The 16,399-nt window shown below is 33.7% G+C and overlaps 2 protein-coding genes across 2 annotated transcripts in view; one reads left to right on the plus strand and one right to left on the minus strand.

Annotated features, from left to right (window-relative positions):
• The window catches only part of LOC127719332 (phenylalanine--tRNA ligase beta subunit-like), a 46,223-nt gene extending 41,013 nt beyond the window's left edge, over window positions 1-5,210 (minus strand). Inside the window, exon 1 of the mRNA XM_052225392.1 lies at window positions 5,108-5,210. Within this exon, the coding sequence (XP_052081352.1) occupies window positions 5,108-5,165 (58 nt within the window). The 5' untranslated portion in view covers window positions 5,166-5,210. The remainder of the gene's footprint in view (window positions 1-5,107) is intronic.
• A 402-nt stretch (window positions 5,211-5,612) lies between these two features.
• LOC127719338 (caspase-2-like) overlaps window positions 5,613-16,399 on the plus strand; it is a 40,064-nt gene continuing 29,277 nt past the window's right edge. The window contains exon 1 of the mRNA XM_052225406.1: window positions 5,613-5,671. The gene's annotated coding sequence lies outside the window, so the exon portion shown is untranslated. The remainder of the gene's footprint in view (window positions 5,672-16,399) is intronic.

Consider the following 16,399-nt stretch of genomic DNA (forward strand, 5'->3'; position numbering starts at 1 on the left):
ATTTTTGTGTATCTGTGACTGAATCCATGACAACTCGCCCCACTGGCAAATCGTCCCGCTTTTTCACCAACTCGCCCCACTGTTTAAAAAATCGCCCCACTCTTGTTTACCAACTAGTACCAACTCACCCCACTTATGAAAAAGGGTAAAATCCCATTGAATATAGGTCTGACATCTCGCCCCACTTATGAAAAGGGTTAAAAATCCCGCTGACTATAGGTCTGCCAAGTTCAAAAATAAATTCTGTAAACTCCTCACGAAAATTGTTTTACTATTAAATTTATCTGTAACTATGATTTCTTTTCTTCAGTCCATCATTCATTTGGATTCTTCTATGTTCCCATCCTGACCCTCATACATTATGTGATGTTAATGTTACCCCACTTTTTAAATAAAATGCTCCACTGGGCGCAGCTTGATACGACCACAGAGGTCGAACCCTGAACAGTTGGGGCAAGTATGGACACAACATTCAAGCTTGATATAGCTCTGAATTTGGATTGTGATTAAATATTTGACACAGCATAGGTTTCTGACACAGAATGAATGTGGACTAAGAACTTGAAAAATTTTAATTTACCTATTCAAACGATATCATTATTATTTGCTTTTATATATAAATCAGAAATAACCAATTTAAAATGGAAAATTTTAAAGAAAAAAAAAAGGAAAAAAAAATTAGAAAAAATCCCCCCCCCAAAAATTTTTTGAACCCCCTTCCCTTTGTGGTATGGTACCTTGCAGTACAATTTCAGAGAGATCCATACACTTGAACACAAGTTATTGTCTGGAAACTAGAAAAATGCTTGTTTTTTTGGCCCCAAATTCCTAAACGTTTAGGGCAATTACCCCCAAATTCAAACCCAGCTTTTCCTTTGTTATATGGAACCTTGTAGTACAACTTCATAAATTTCCATGCACTTACACACAAGTTATTGTCCTGAAACTATAAAAATTAATGTTTTTTGCCCCTAATTCCTAAAATTTTGAGGCATTTACCCCCAAAATCAATCCCAGCCTTCCCTCTGTGGTATGGTACCTTGCAGTACAATTTCAGAGAGATCCATACACTTGAACCATGTTATTGTCTAGAAACTAGAAAAATTCGTAAGGGTTCCGCGGAACCCAGTGTCTCGCCTACTTTTGCTGTTAATAGCAGGCTCAACAAAAATGAGGAAAAAAATCAATAAAAATATTCCTTTAGATACTATCTTTTGATTGTAAGAAGCTTCTGTCAAAGTTTGGTATAAATCCAGGATAGTTTATGAATCTAATAAATGTTTTAAAAACTTTAACTGCAGACTGTATTTAATGTTAACTGGAAGAAAAACTAAGTCCATTTATAAGTAAAATACAGATAAACAGGTACAAATTTTAACAAAGTTTCCTTCTAGATACTAGCTTTTGATCATAAACAAGCTTCTGTCCAAATTTGGTACAAATCCAGGATAGTTTAAGAAAGTTATTAAAATTTAAAAAACTTTAACCACAGAGTGAATGTATTGTTTCCTGGCAGAAAAACTAAGTCCATTTATAAGTAAAATACGGAAAAAATGAAATTTTTTTTTTAACAAATTTACTTCTGGATACTATCTTATGATCATAAACAAGCTTCTGTCCAAGTTTGGTACAAATCCAGGATAGTTTAAGAAAGTTATTAAAATTTTAAAAACTTTAACCACAGAGTGAATGTATTGTTTCCTGGCAGAAAAACTAAGTCCATTTATAAGTAAAATACGGAAAAAATGAAATTTTTTTTTTAACAAATTTACTTCTGGATACTATCTTATGATCATAAACAAGCTTCTGTCCAAGTTTGGTACAAATCCAGGATAGTTTAAGAAAGTTATTAAAATTTTAAAAACTTTAACCACAGAGTGAATGTAATGTTTCCTGGCAGAAAAACTAAGTCCATTTACAAGTAAAATACGGAAAAACAGGAATTTTATTTTTACAAAATTTACTTCTGGATACTATTTTATGATCATAAACAAGCTTCTGTCCAAGTTTGGTAGAAATCCAGGATAGTTTAAGAAAGTTATTAAAATTTCAAAAACTTTAACCACAGAGTGAATATTTGTGGACGCCGCCGACGACAACGACGACGACGGAATGTAGGATCGCTATGTCTCGCTTTTTCGACTAAAGTCGAAGGCTCGACAAAAATGCTTATTTTTGGCCACTTATTCCTAAACGTTTTGGGCAATTGCCCCCAAACTCAATTCCAGCTTTCCCTTTGTGATATGGAACCTTGTAGTACAATTTCATAAAGATCCATACACTTACATACAAGTGATTGTCATGAAACTAGAAAAATGCTTGTTTTTTGCCCCTTTTTGGCCCCTAATTCCTAAAATTTGGAGGCAATTACCCCAAATTCAATCCCAGCATTCCCTTTGTGATATGGAACCTTGTGGTACAATGTCAGAGAGATCCATACACTAACACACAAGTTATGTCTGGAAGTTACAAAAATGCTTATTTTTGGCCCCTAATTCCTTAACTGTTGGTACCATAACCCCCAAAATCAATCCCCACCTTTCTTTTGTGGTATTGAACCTTATGGTAAAATTTCATAGAGATCCATTCACTTAAACTAAAGTTAGAGTGCGAAAACCAATGTGTCTTCGGACGACGACGCCAACGTCATACCAATATACGACCGCAAAATTTTTTGGCAGTCGTATAAAAAAGAAACAAATGATCCCAATCCAGAATTTTGGTCTGTGCTATTAGAGTTTGTGTGCGAAGGAGTTATTTCCCAAAAAATCATCCACAGTAACAGAAATGCAAACCTTTGATCCCGCTGTGTCGGCGGGGACAAAGGTGTTTCTGTCAGGATACTGGAAAAAAAACTTCTCATAAACATAGAAACTGACGATAGTACGGTGAAGGTGAATACCATAAAAGAGAGCGAAAATGGCAAAATACACCAAAGTGTCAAAGTATTTACTAGACACAGAGTAACATTTACTGTAATATTAAAGCCCTATTTTAGTTCTGAAACTGTTTTAAAAATGATAAAATGTGTTTACCTAATTGTTTTACATATGTCTGTAGTATTAAAATATATTTAGTAAAAAGATAATTAATTATTTTAATGATATTCACTTGTGAATAACAGCATAGGATTCCTGTCCTAAGTCAGGAATCTGATGTTCAGTAGTTGTCGTTTGTTGATGTGGTTCATAAGTGTTTCTCGTTTCTCGTTTTTTATATAGATTAGACCGTTGGTTTTCCCGTTTGAATGGTTTTACACTAGTAATTTTGGGGGCCCTTTATAGCTTACTGTTCGGTGTGAGCCAAGGCTCCTTGTTGAAGACCGTACTGTGACTTATAATGGTTTACTTTTATAAATTTTGACTTGGATGGAGAGTTGTCTCATTGGCACTCATACCACATCTTCTTATATCTATATATGGTGCTTAATATATACAATAGTACAAATGTTTGTTCACGAAAAGTGTCAACAAAGGGATGTAACTCGTAAATTACTATCGGAACCGCTTCGTCCAAAATATCGACACATCGAAGTGGCACATTTGCGTATAATAGCATATTAAGTGGCACAAATTTGACACAGGCCAGTTCATAAAAAGCCTCATCACATATTTTGAATTCAGCATCGAGGTTCCCTAGAAGTTAAGAAATTTCAACTGATGAAAAAAATTGACGCGACAAGTGACGACCTTGGGTTTGAAGGCTTCGTATTGTAATTCAGTACGCTAAATCAAAACAATTTGTATGTTAGAACTTCTAAAAAGTATACACAGTTGGCATTTATAATGTACAGCATGCTTTGATTTCATTTGATATGACTTTTTTGAGGAAACAGACTTGTTTCAGTTGAAGAAAAAATGACAGAAAAAATGCCCAAATATGGTAGTCACATGACTTCCATTGTTGCTTTAAGAAATGGGGTCAAACCGGGGTCAGCTTTCCCACTGTTCGTCCAAATTTAATTTAGAAACTCCTTCTATGTTTTTAATCCCATGTCATTTACTTGCGTAAAATAAAAGCTACTTTTTAACTTTCTAATTCAATTATTTTATAAAACATTTTTTTACAATATGGTTTGTCATGTCTGTGAAAGAGATGGATACCTGTCGACAAGACAGTAATATAATGACCAGAGTTGTAGTATCTCATAATATGATTTCCAAAAAACAAGTCTATATCCCAGGCTAAATGTCATTATTGTAATAAACTATAGGCTACTGTATGGCTTACCCTGCAGATAGTATTCTATAATGACCAAAGGGTATCAAAACAACCTGTGTAAAACAATTCAAACGAGAAAAATAACGGACTGATTTCTATACAAAACAATATACAAAAAACAAATAAGAAGATGTGGTGTATTTGTCAACGAAACAACTATCCACCAAGGACCAAATGTCGTTGATGTATACATGTAATAACATTATGAACTTCAACGTGGAGCCTTGGCTTACGTCGCATAGCAAGCTATATAGGACCACGAAATGACTAGTGTAAAACAATTCAAAAGAGAAATACAACGGCATGATTTATAAACAATACAATAGACAGCAAAAAACAAAAACCATTGCCTGAACCCCATTCCTGTTACACCATCACACTTTAGCGTGTTAAACCAACGCACTTTAGCATGTCATATACCATCGCACTTTAGCGTGTCAGACCATTGCACTTTAGCGTATCATCTAATCGCACTTCAGCGTCTGACACCATCGCACTTTAGAGTAGACCATCGTACTTTAGCGTAACCATCGCACTTTAGACTACCATCACACTTTAGAGTCCTACATATTTAACGGGATTTAACCATAAATTACACAGCATTGATTCCATGCCTAATATTTTCATAACCTTTTTCATAAGTAGGGCGATTTTTTTTTAAAGTGGGGCGAGTTGGTTAACAAGAGTGGGGCAATTTTTAAAAAGTGGGGCGAGATGGTGAAAAAGTGGGGCGATTTTGTGTGGGGCGATTTGACAGTGGGGAGAGCTGTCTTGCTTCCTCTGTGCATGTGTGACTGCATGTCCACTGATCTGATCCAGCCTGCGACACACCACATCTTACACAATCACTAGACTAAATAACTCTGTTGAATTAAACTATACGTACTGTATTTTCTACCAAGATTTCTGAACAATTCTTCCTTATTTACACTTATTGTCGGCATTTTATATTCTGCACATGTAAAATTATCGGATGACGAAATCCTAAATTTACCGGAAACTGAAAATGATAGTCTTAAATTAAGTATCATTCTATTGATTTTGAATTGTGTTTCATTCACTTTAGTAATGTTATAGAAGTGTTTTTTATTCTCTAAGTAAGATTTTACATTACTACGTGATTTTAGGACAACAATATTTTTTTTAAGGATTGTATATATACTAATCTAGTCCGTTCCATGTCTTTAAACAATATTAATTTAAAATAAGGGCTTTCTTTTTTGTTTACCGTGTGACACGGGTGCTCCTTTTTCGGAGGAATTTACCTAGAGAAGAAGAAGAAGTAAGTAAAAGGATATTTTGAATATGTCTGCAGTCTGCTAGTAATTTGAAATGGAACCATGAGTGAAAAAAATTACAACAATTTTCCTTGTGTTAGCAAAACCTTCTTAAAATCTACTTTCGTTTTGATAGGATTATATCAAACATTCCAATTTATTTATTTATTTAGGTATATATACAAATAGGCCTAATCTTTATTCAACTGAAAATAAGGGTCAGTGGTGATTCTTAAAAGAAATATAGTATTGATCAAGCTCTAATATTTGTAATGCCATAGATCATATATCCATATTAAACTTCCATCTGGCCCGAGAACACAGTTATTTCGTAGTGCATTTCTTTTAGACAATAAATTCAATTTTAAAAAAATCGCACCTGCTCTATCTTAAAAAGATTTTTACAGTGTAGTATACTACTATTGATACAAATAATGTCAAAATTATAGAAACTTCTACCAGCTCTAACTCAAAATATTGACAATTCTGTGTTAAGGGGGCTAAAATTCAGTTTGACAGCTTCAGACATTCTAATTTTTGACCTTTTTTAACTGGACCAAATCACTACTTAACATAAAGATTCAGCACCCAAATTTTTTTAACATGTAATTTCATCCCCTTACTTAATATTTCATGCATAAAATATCAAGAAATAAATTGGGAAAGTGTATCAAAAAAAAATGCAAGTTATACACTGTTCACACTAGGGACTATATTCGTAGACAACGAAAACCAAAGGACGATAACTGTGTCCTTGGACCTAATAGGATAGAAAGACTTGACCAATTTTAATAAAACTTTGCATGACCTAAGCTTAGGCAATTATAAGATAGTTGGCCAAGTTTCATGGCCATAGGATATATATTATAGAAACTAGGGCCATTTTAATATTGAAATTTGGATGTTTATTTTTGACGTTTAAATCAAATAATTTCAACTGTCAAGATTTTGGCCTAAAAAATTTAAATATTGCAAAAATTTGCTTTTTAAATACTCTTGAATTTAATATAATAAGTATTAAAAGCAACGGAACACTCATTTGATTTATCAGATTTATTACAGTTATTCAAAAGTCAAATTTATATGAGCCTGTGCCTGAAAATAGAGATTTTAGAATTAAGGGAAGCCTTACATAAACATGCATTTTTTTCAACCAATTTGAAGTTTTTTAACCATACATTATTCTTCCATATATATTAAATGTACTTTAAATGTAAAGAAAAGTTACAAAAAGCATACCACATGGGTATAAAATGGTCTTAGGCCATGTAAGACTGAGAATTATTTAGAGTGGATTTAGGCCGTAGCCCATATTTACATATAAAAATGCACACAGAGGCTATAAGAAATTGAAATTTATTACTTTTTGCTCATTTCTATGCTGAGATGTCATGATACAAGAAGTCTAATTGCAAAAGGACTCTTGAATTCAACTTTTTTTTGCAGACAGTATGGTCTGATGACCAGTTTTTCACTTTTCAATGGAAAACTTGCATGTAGTTTTAGTCTCATTTGGCATATATTTGAACCACTTACTATCCTAAAGAAGAAAATAATGGTAGCATATGAAATGAATAGGGTGTACTGATCATTGTAAAGTGTTTTTTTTACAGATTTAGTGAAATATTTGTGATGGACTACAGATTTTATGTACAAAGCTCTTCACATTTCACATACATCAAACAGGCCGTTTAACCAGGGACATAAATACAAATATTCTGCACATTTTTTCTGTGATAATCTACTTTACTCTAGATTCCGAGTTCACAAATGGTTAATTAAATTTGATTTAAGCATAGAAACACAAATATCAGGAACTTCAAAAAGCTCTCAGATAGAAATTCAGCATGGCTCTTAGGCATAAAATGGAAACTGCTTTAAAATGCTTATTTTAGCCGTATAATGCCAAAATGGGACATTTAAACAGAATTTCTGTCAAACAAAGATGTAAATGCTTTACTTTTATTGAGTTTGACAAATTGAAACCAGCAAACTATTCAGGAAAGTTGCCAAAGTACAGAATCTACATTTACAGAATTCATCTCTTAGGCCCGAGAACACAGTTATTTCGTAGTGCATTTCTTTTAGACAATAAATTCAAATTAAAAAAATCGCACCTGCTCTATCTTAAAAAGATTTTTACAGTGTAGTGTACTACTATTGATACAAATAATATCAAAATTATAGAAACTTCTACCAGCTCTAACTCAAAATATTGACAATTCTGTGTTAAGGGGGGCTAAAATTCAGTTTGACAGCTTCAGACATTCTAATTTTTGACCTTTTTTAACTGGACCAAATCACTACTTAACATAAAGATTCAGCACCCAAATTTTTTTAACATGTAATTTCATCCCCTTACTTAATATTTCATGCATAAAATATCAAGAAATAAATTGGGAAAGTGTATCAAAAAAAAATGCAAGTTATACACTGTTCACACTAGGGACTATATTTGTAGACAACGAAAACCAAAGGACGATAACTGTGTCCTTGGACCATCTGACATCTTAAGGTAGCACAATACAAAGATTTTATACCTCCAACTCCCCAGTTTTAAAATGCTGTAACTTTCTTTATAATGCTTGAAAATTTATAAAAGTGGTATTTATGGATAGCTAACAGATTACTCTTTCAAATTAATGCAATGTTAGTATTATACAACAATTATGTAATTAATTATAATTTTAACTGTGTCTACAAAATTTTACAAGAAATTTCCACTTTCAATTGAAATTAGCTTCTTCATGGATACCCCGAGAGGGTTGATTTTATAATATGTTGTTCCTAGAGCCATTATCAATATCTACAAAAGGCAAAATGAAAGGGTGTCTCAGATTTTGGATAGAATGTATAGATCAAATTTTACACCTAATCAAATAATCTCTACTTTTATGTGGTAAGGATGTTTACACTAATTACAGATTTATGAGAGAATGGAATACGATAGCGATAATTTGAGACACCCTTTTGTAGCTCCTGCTGTGTTGATTAAGATAACGTTAAAATTGCTTGTGTAGTTATAGAGATGTCAGAGCTAAATTCATTCAAGTGAACTGACCAAGATTTTTCCATTAATTGCATAATAATTGATTACATAATTATTGCATAACAAAAATATTGCATTCATTTAAAAGATTAATCTTTTATCTATCTATAAATACCTCTTTTATTAATTTGTATGCAGTCATCAGAAAGTAACATCATTTTAAAGGTTGGAGATTGGAAGTAAAAAAATCTTTGTATTGTGTTACCTTAATGTCGCCTTTTGGTAATTTTTAACAGGATTTTGGGAGCGTAGCTATAATACGACATCCTGAAATTCTGACAGTCCTGTAGTTACACAGTCCGACAGTCTATTAGTCTGACGGTCCGATAATCCGATAGTTTGTTAATCCATCAGTCCAATGCCAATGGTCAGACATGAAGCTGTGCAAAGGATATGGATCTCATCTTCATAAAAGCTTATCAGTATACTGTTGAAACGCAAGCAGTGTTTGAAATTAAAAAAGTGGAATGCATTGTAATGGGATCCAAATTAAATCCTTTACTGTTTGAACAGTTAATCTAAGATTTCATTCCTGTTCATCATCTCTTAAAGTTGATAACGAGAATGTTTACATACATGTACATGCTCATGTGTAAATCAAAATTCTATCCGGATGAAATATCATCTGGCGGTAAATATGTTACAGATGATCTTGTAAGATTTTTTCTGCAGGAAAAATTTCATTGTGAGATATTTTCCCAGTGCCATGAAATTTTATCCTGGAAGTTAAAATATTAAATTGTTAATAAAAAAAAAAAAAAAAATAAATCTTTGCAAATACTATGGACTAATAATAGTGTATTTGAATATAAGCTAAATTAGTGAATAAAAAAAGAAATAAATGTATTATAATGGGAAATAATTACACAGATTATAATTAAAAATAATATCCTGAATTAATTTTTTAAGTAATTAAGTCTCCCAAACGAAGTTTGGGAAGACTTATTGTTTTTGCTCAGTTCTTATTATTATTATTATTCTTCTTCTTCTTCTTCTTCCGCCACTTTTAAATTTGAACTTGTCCGCACCCGTTCTCCAAAACCGCTTGTCAGATTAACTTAGGGTTTCACAATATGTTAGACTAACATGTCTAGTGGTGCAATCAGGGTTTTGTTTGTGCAATGGGGTTTATAAAGGGGTACTTTGAGGGGCAAAAAGAAAAGAGGGTTTTACTATAGAACCCTATGGGATTTTATTTTTTAAAATTTTCAAATGATTATAAATTGAAAACCGTTTGTGATAGACACAATCTTTTTAATTGAAAATGTTCTAAATGATAAAGCCCATTAAATGAAATACAGGGTTAGTCCCCAGGGGTCACCCCCACCCCCTGCCATTTAAGAAAGTTCTAATACCTTGTAAGTGGTCAAGATCCCCACCCCTAAACCATATATATTTTGGTTTGTTATGCTAAGATGGTTTGAATGATATACAGGGTTAGTCCCCAGGAGTCACCCCGACCCCCTGCCATTTGAGAAAGTTCTAATATCTTGTAAATGGTCGAGATCCCCACCCCTAAACCATATATATTCTGGTTTGTCATGACAAAGCACATCAAATGAAATACAGGGTTAGTCCCCAGGGGTCACCCCCACCCCCTGCCATTTAAGAAAGTTCTAATATCTTCTAAGTGGTCAAGATCCCCACCCCTAAACCATATATATTCTGGTTTGTCATGCTAAGATGGTTTGAATGATATACAGGGTTAGTCCCCAGGGATCATCGCAACCCCCTGCCATTTGAGAAAGTTCTAATATCTTGTAAATGGTCGAGATCCCCACCCCTAAACCATATATATTCTGGTTTGTCATGATAAAGCACATCATATGAAATACAGGGTTAGTCCCCAGGGGTCACCCCCACCCCCTGCCATTTAAGAAAGTTCTAATATCTTGTAAGTGGTCAAGATCCCCACCCCTAAACCATATATATTCTGGTTTGTCATGATAAAGCACTTCAAATGAAATACAGGGTTAGTCCCCAGGGGTCACCCCCACCCCCTGCCATTTAAGAAAGTTCTAATATCTTCTAAGTGGTCAAGATCCCCACCCCTAAACCATATATATTCTGGTTTGTCATGCTAAGATGGTTTGAATGATATACAGGGTTAGTCCCCAGGGGTCATCCCGACCCCATGCCATTTGAGAAAGTTCTAATATCTTGTAAATGGTCGAGATCCCCACCCCTAAACCATATATATTCTGGTTTGTCATGATAAAGCACATCAAATGAAATACAGGATTAGTCCCCAGGGGTCACCCCCACCCCCTGCCATTTGAGAAAGTTCTAATATCTTGTAAGTGGTCAAGATCCCCACCCCTAAACCATATATATTCCTATTTGTCATGTCTCGAACATTTGAATGACGTATACGGTCAGTCCCCAGGGGTTCCTCCCCACCCCCAATGTTCTAGTATCTTGTAAATGGTTGAGATCCCCACCCCTAAACCATATATATTCCTGTTCGTCATGTAATGAACATTTGAATGACGTATAGGGCCAGTCCCCAGGGGTTCCTCCCCACCCCCAATGTTCTAGTATCTTGTAAATGGTCGAGATCCCCACCCCTAAACCATATATATTCTGGTTTGTCATGCCAAGATGATTTGAATGATATACAAGGTTAGTCCCCAGGCATCACTAATGCATATAACTTTACTGGACTAAACCAATTTTCACTGGAAGTTGCCCAATGTCAGGCGACCCTGGGAATTACGAATTATGGGAGCTTCGTTTGGGAGACTTCGTAACAGCATCCTGTTACATTCATTTCTTGTTTGAAATATAATTATTTTGAAAGACAATAAACATGAAACATATGAAACAAAACCAGAAGTAATTTCACAGATCTTAATTGTGAAATAATATCATGATCAATTAGAAAATAAGGTAAGTGAAATACATTAGTAAGAAGTGAGATTATGTTTTCAGATCTCAGTTCAAATACATTTTGAATTTAATGTGCACATTTATTAAAAGTGCAGTTTAATTTGTAATGTAGTTGGTGATAATGTGACAAAAGCAGATGAATCATAACACAACAATATATAGGAACAAAAACAATTTCAACAGCTGGATAGTATTTACCTGTGAAACATTTTCTGTCTCATCAATTTTTAATTAAAGTCATCCTTATAATTAATATAAAGAATAAAGAATAAAGAACAAATTTCACTATGAAATCAATTCCGGAATATAATATCTATAAAATGAAAATTTCTCATAATTACCTCCCTTTGATTGATAAATTATGCAAATATGTTCTAACTTGGTGACTCATTTATCATTATGGTCAGGTATATATAGATTGCAAGTACCTTACATAGTAGACAATGGGATTGTATTTCACAAGTTTGTGTAAAATGTGGAATGGAAAAGATTTACTGTAAAATTCTATCCGTATAAGTCTGGATAGAATTTCACTCCTCTGGAAATACCATGTCTGGAAAAAATTTACTGTGACAAATTCTCCACAGGAAAAATTATCACAGAGGAAGAAATAAACCGTTACACATGCACGTGCATGTAACATATTATGTGGTTGAATGTGAAATGTATAAGATGTATAATGCTTCTCATATCTGTGGGGCGTAAGATGACTACATCAGATTGTTTACATAGACTCAATTAAGTAATAAATAGGTTTTTTTTATCTAAGTTTCCCTTATTCTTAAAAGAGCAATTAGTTTTGATAAAATAGTAATAGTGTTATTATCTCAAATTTTCCAGATGCAGTACAACATTTTCAGAGGATGTTTCATAGTTATGGATTTGGAATGAAATCTTAATAAATTGTGTCTATTTTTCTGTCATCAAAATGATACCTTACATGTATCACTGCTGTTTGTCGAGCCTGCGACTTTTGTATGGCAATATAAATCGCTGTAATATCTTGACTTTTTCTGTATGTTACCAAAACCTGAATTTTTTGCAGATAAATGATAACACTTCTATGTAAATTATAATATGGACCTTAGCATTCCTAGCCTTTTACTGTTTTAACCCCATTCGTTAAAACTCATTTGATTACCTTCCACTGTCCAAGGGTATTAGCGGATAATTCGAAAAATCTGATGATTAAATAAAGCCCGCTGGTTCATGTCTGGTTTGTATGGGATTACTGCGGCCCTGTACAAGACATCTTACTGACTGATTTGATCATTTTCTGTGTGAAAAAATAAACCAATTTACAAACATAACATGTCTATATAGGCATATTTAAAAATACCGGGCGGCTGTCATCCTCTGGTCTAGTTAGCGCTCTCATGTGTACAATTCTTGCCAGATTTTTATGAAACTTATATCATAGGCTTGATATCAGCAATGTCTTGGATGAGTTCAAAAATCAGTGCCTATTAATTATTTTTTAAAGAGAAACGCCCCTTGGAAACATTAATTTTATGGAAAATTGCATTGCTAGCGCTCTCATGTACACAATTCTTTCCAGAATTTTACGAAACTAAAACCATCTCATGATCATCATAAGTTTATATCAGCAATGTCTTTCACAAGTTAGATAAATTGCTTCACCGAGGGCAGCTGGATACGACCGCAGAGGTCCAAACCTGAATAGTTGGGGCAAAAATGGACACAATATTCGCGCTTGATACAGGTCTGAATTTGGATCGTAATTAAATATTTGACACATAATAGGTTCTGACACAGAATAACTGTAGTCAAAGAACTTAGAATTGAATATATGATTTGAATTTATATTTAATTTTTTGCTTTTGTGCAATACACTATGCTATTGAGAATTGACCCTCCCCCCCCCCCCTTTTTTTCAAATATTTGAAGAAATTTTCTTTTTAATTTCTGAAATCTCAAATAGGAAAAAATTGTCCCCCCTCACAATTTCTTCCCCCCCCCCCCCCTTTTCCCCTTTTCCAAAAAAAAAAATTCTTTCCCTCAAGATATGGTCATAATCTCAATTCAAATTTCCAATGGAGTTTGCAACCATAATTACCCATTTAAGTACATCATAAAAGTCTTAGAATAGAAAATAACATACATATTCATGGCTAAAATTAATATATTAAATATTCCTTAATCAGCATTTTTAAATAGTAACTTCTAAGAATAAATTGACAGCTAATCACCTCAAGACAATACAACATTTCTTTATACATAATTTAAAAGCAGTGTAAGGGAGGTAATCCAAACTTAACATTATACTTTTTTTTAATTGTCCATTAACCAGGAATCCCTTGTTATTCCCCATTTTTTGCCCCTAATTCCTAAACGGTTTGAGCCATAACCCCCCAAAGCCAATCCTTACCATCCCTTTGTGGTATGGAAACTTGTGGTATAATTTCAGAGAGATCCATACACTGTTCCACAAGTTATTGTCTGGAAACTAGAAAAATCCTAATTTGGGCCCCTTTTTGGCCCCTAATTCCTAAACTGTTAGGACAATAACCCCCAAAATCAATCCCAACCTTCCTTTTGTGGTTATAAACCTTGTGTTTAAATTTCATAGATTTCTATTAACATTTATTAAAGTTATTGTCCGGAAACCAAATGTCTTCGGACGAGGCTGACGACGATGACGACGACACTGCTGCCGCCGCCAACGATGACGACGACGTGATACCAATATATGAATAAAAATCAGTGTCGATCAATATTTTAAAACAGTTATGCCCCTTGGAAATATAAATTATATAGAAAATTGCCTCATGAGCGCTCTAATGTGTACAATTCTTGCCAGATTTTTATGAAATATATATTATAGCTATATATTTTTAATGTCTTTATCGTATTCAAAAATCAGTGCTGCATTTTTATGCATTTGTCCTAAGTCAGGATTCAAGAGCTATTTCAGTGGTTGTTCAAAGGTGTCTCTTGTTTCTCATTTTTATACGACCGCAAAAATATTTTGCAGTCGTATATTGGTATGACGTTGGCGTCTTCGTCGTCATCGTCAGAAGACACATTGGTTTTCGCACTCTAACTTTAGTTTAAGTGAATGGATCTATATGAAATTTTACCATAAGGTTCAATACCACAAAAGGAAGGTTGGGATTGATTTTAGGGGTTATGGTACCAACAGTTAAGGAATTAGGGGCCAAAAAGAGGCCAAAAATAAGCATTTTTGTAACTTCCAGACATAACTTGTGTGTTAGTGTATGGATCTCTCTGAAATTGTACCACAAGGTTCCATATCACACAGGGAATGCTGGGATTGATTTTGGGGGTAATTGCCTCAAAATATTAGGAATTAGGGGCAAAAAAAGGGGCAAAAAACAAGCATTTTTCTAGTTTCATGATAATAACTTGTGTGTAAGTGTATGGATCTTTCTGAAATTGTACTACAAGGTTCCATATCACAAAGGGAAAGCTGGAATTGAGTTTGGGGGTAATTGCCCAAAACGTTTAGGAATAAGGGGCCAAAAAGGGGCCAAAAATAAGCATTTTTCTAGTTTCCAGACAATAACTTGTGTTCAAGTGTATGGATCTCTCTGAAATTGTACTGCAAGGTACCATACCACAAAGGGAAGCCTGGGATTGATTTTGGGGGTGATGAATCATAAGGGGGTTCAAAAAATTGGGGGGGGGATTTTTTTTTTTTTTCCTTTTTTTTCTTTTTTTCCTTTTTTTTTTCTTTTAAAATTTTCCATTTTAAGTTGGTTATTTCTGTTTTATATTTAAAAGCAAATAATAATGATATGGTAGGAGATACACACCAAACAGGATGTGTAAATTATTATATAAGAAATTTTCAATTGCACAGTATTGCACAATAGCAAGAAATCTTCAATTGCACAGTATTGCGCAATAGCAAGAAATCTTCAATTGCACAGTATTGTGCAATAGCAAGAAATATCCAATAGCACAATATTGGGCAATAGCAAGAAATTGTCAATTGTACAGTATTGCGCAATAGCAAGAAATATTCAATTGCACAGTATTGTGCAAAAGAAGATACTTCGTATAAATTGCTTATTTCTTGACCAATTTCAATGGGGTTTTATTCTTGAATTCTTGGGGTTCTTTAATATGCTGATTCTAACCGTGTATTAAGTTTTTGGATTTTGGGCCCCGTTTTTAAATTGGTCCACATTGAGGTCCAAAGGGTCCAAAATTAAACTTTGTTTGATTTCATCAAAAATTGAATTATTGGGGTTCTTTGATATGCCGAATCTAACCTTGTATTTAGATTCTTAATTTTTGGTTCTGTTTTCAAATTGGTCTACATTAAGGTCCAAAGGGTCCAAAATTAAACTTAGTTTGATTTTAACAAAAATTGAATTCTTAGGGTTCTTTGATATACTGAATCTAAACATGTATTTAGATTTTTGATTATGGGCCCAGTTTTTAAGTTGGTCCAAATCGGGGTCCAAAATTAAACTTTGTTTGATTTCAACAAAAATTGAATATATGGGGTTCTTTGATATGCTGAATCTAACCATGTATTTAGATTTTTGATTTTTGGGCCCCATTATCAACTTTGTCCACATTGAGGTCAAAAGGGTCCAAAATTAAACTTTGTTTGATTTCATCAAAAATTGAATTCTTGGGGTTCTTTGATATGCTGAATCTAACCATGTATTTAGATTTTGGATATTGTACCATAATAGGTGAATGTCCAATTTAAAATTTTTAAGTTCTTAGACCACATTCATTCTGTGTCAGAAACCTATGCTGTGTCAAATATTTAATCACAATCCAAATTCAGAGCTGTATCAAGCTTGAATGTTGTGTCCATACTTGCCCGAACTGTTCAGGGTTCGACCTCTGCGGTCGTATCAAGCTGCGCCCTGCGGAGCATTTTATTTTCAATTGTGGCTATAGATATAAGCAATAGTTGGAGAGAAATTTAACACCACAAAAATGGTAATTGGACAAAATT

This window comes from Mytilus californianus, unplaced genomic scaffold (genome assembly GCF_021869535.1).
Source record: "Mytilus californianus isolate M0D057914Y unplaced genomic scaffold, xbMytCali1.0.p SCAF_11, whole genome shotgun sequence".
NCBI classification, from domain to species: domain Eukaryota; kingdom Metazoa; phylum Mollusca; class Bivalvia; order Mytilida; family Mytilidae; genus Mytilus; species Mytilus californianus.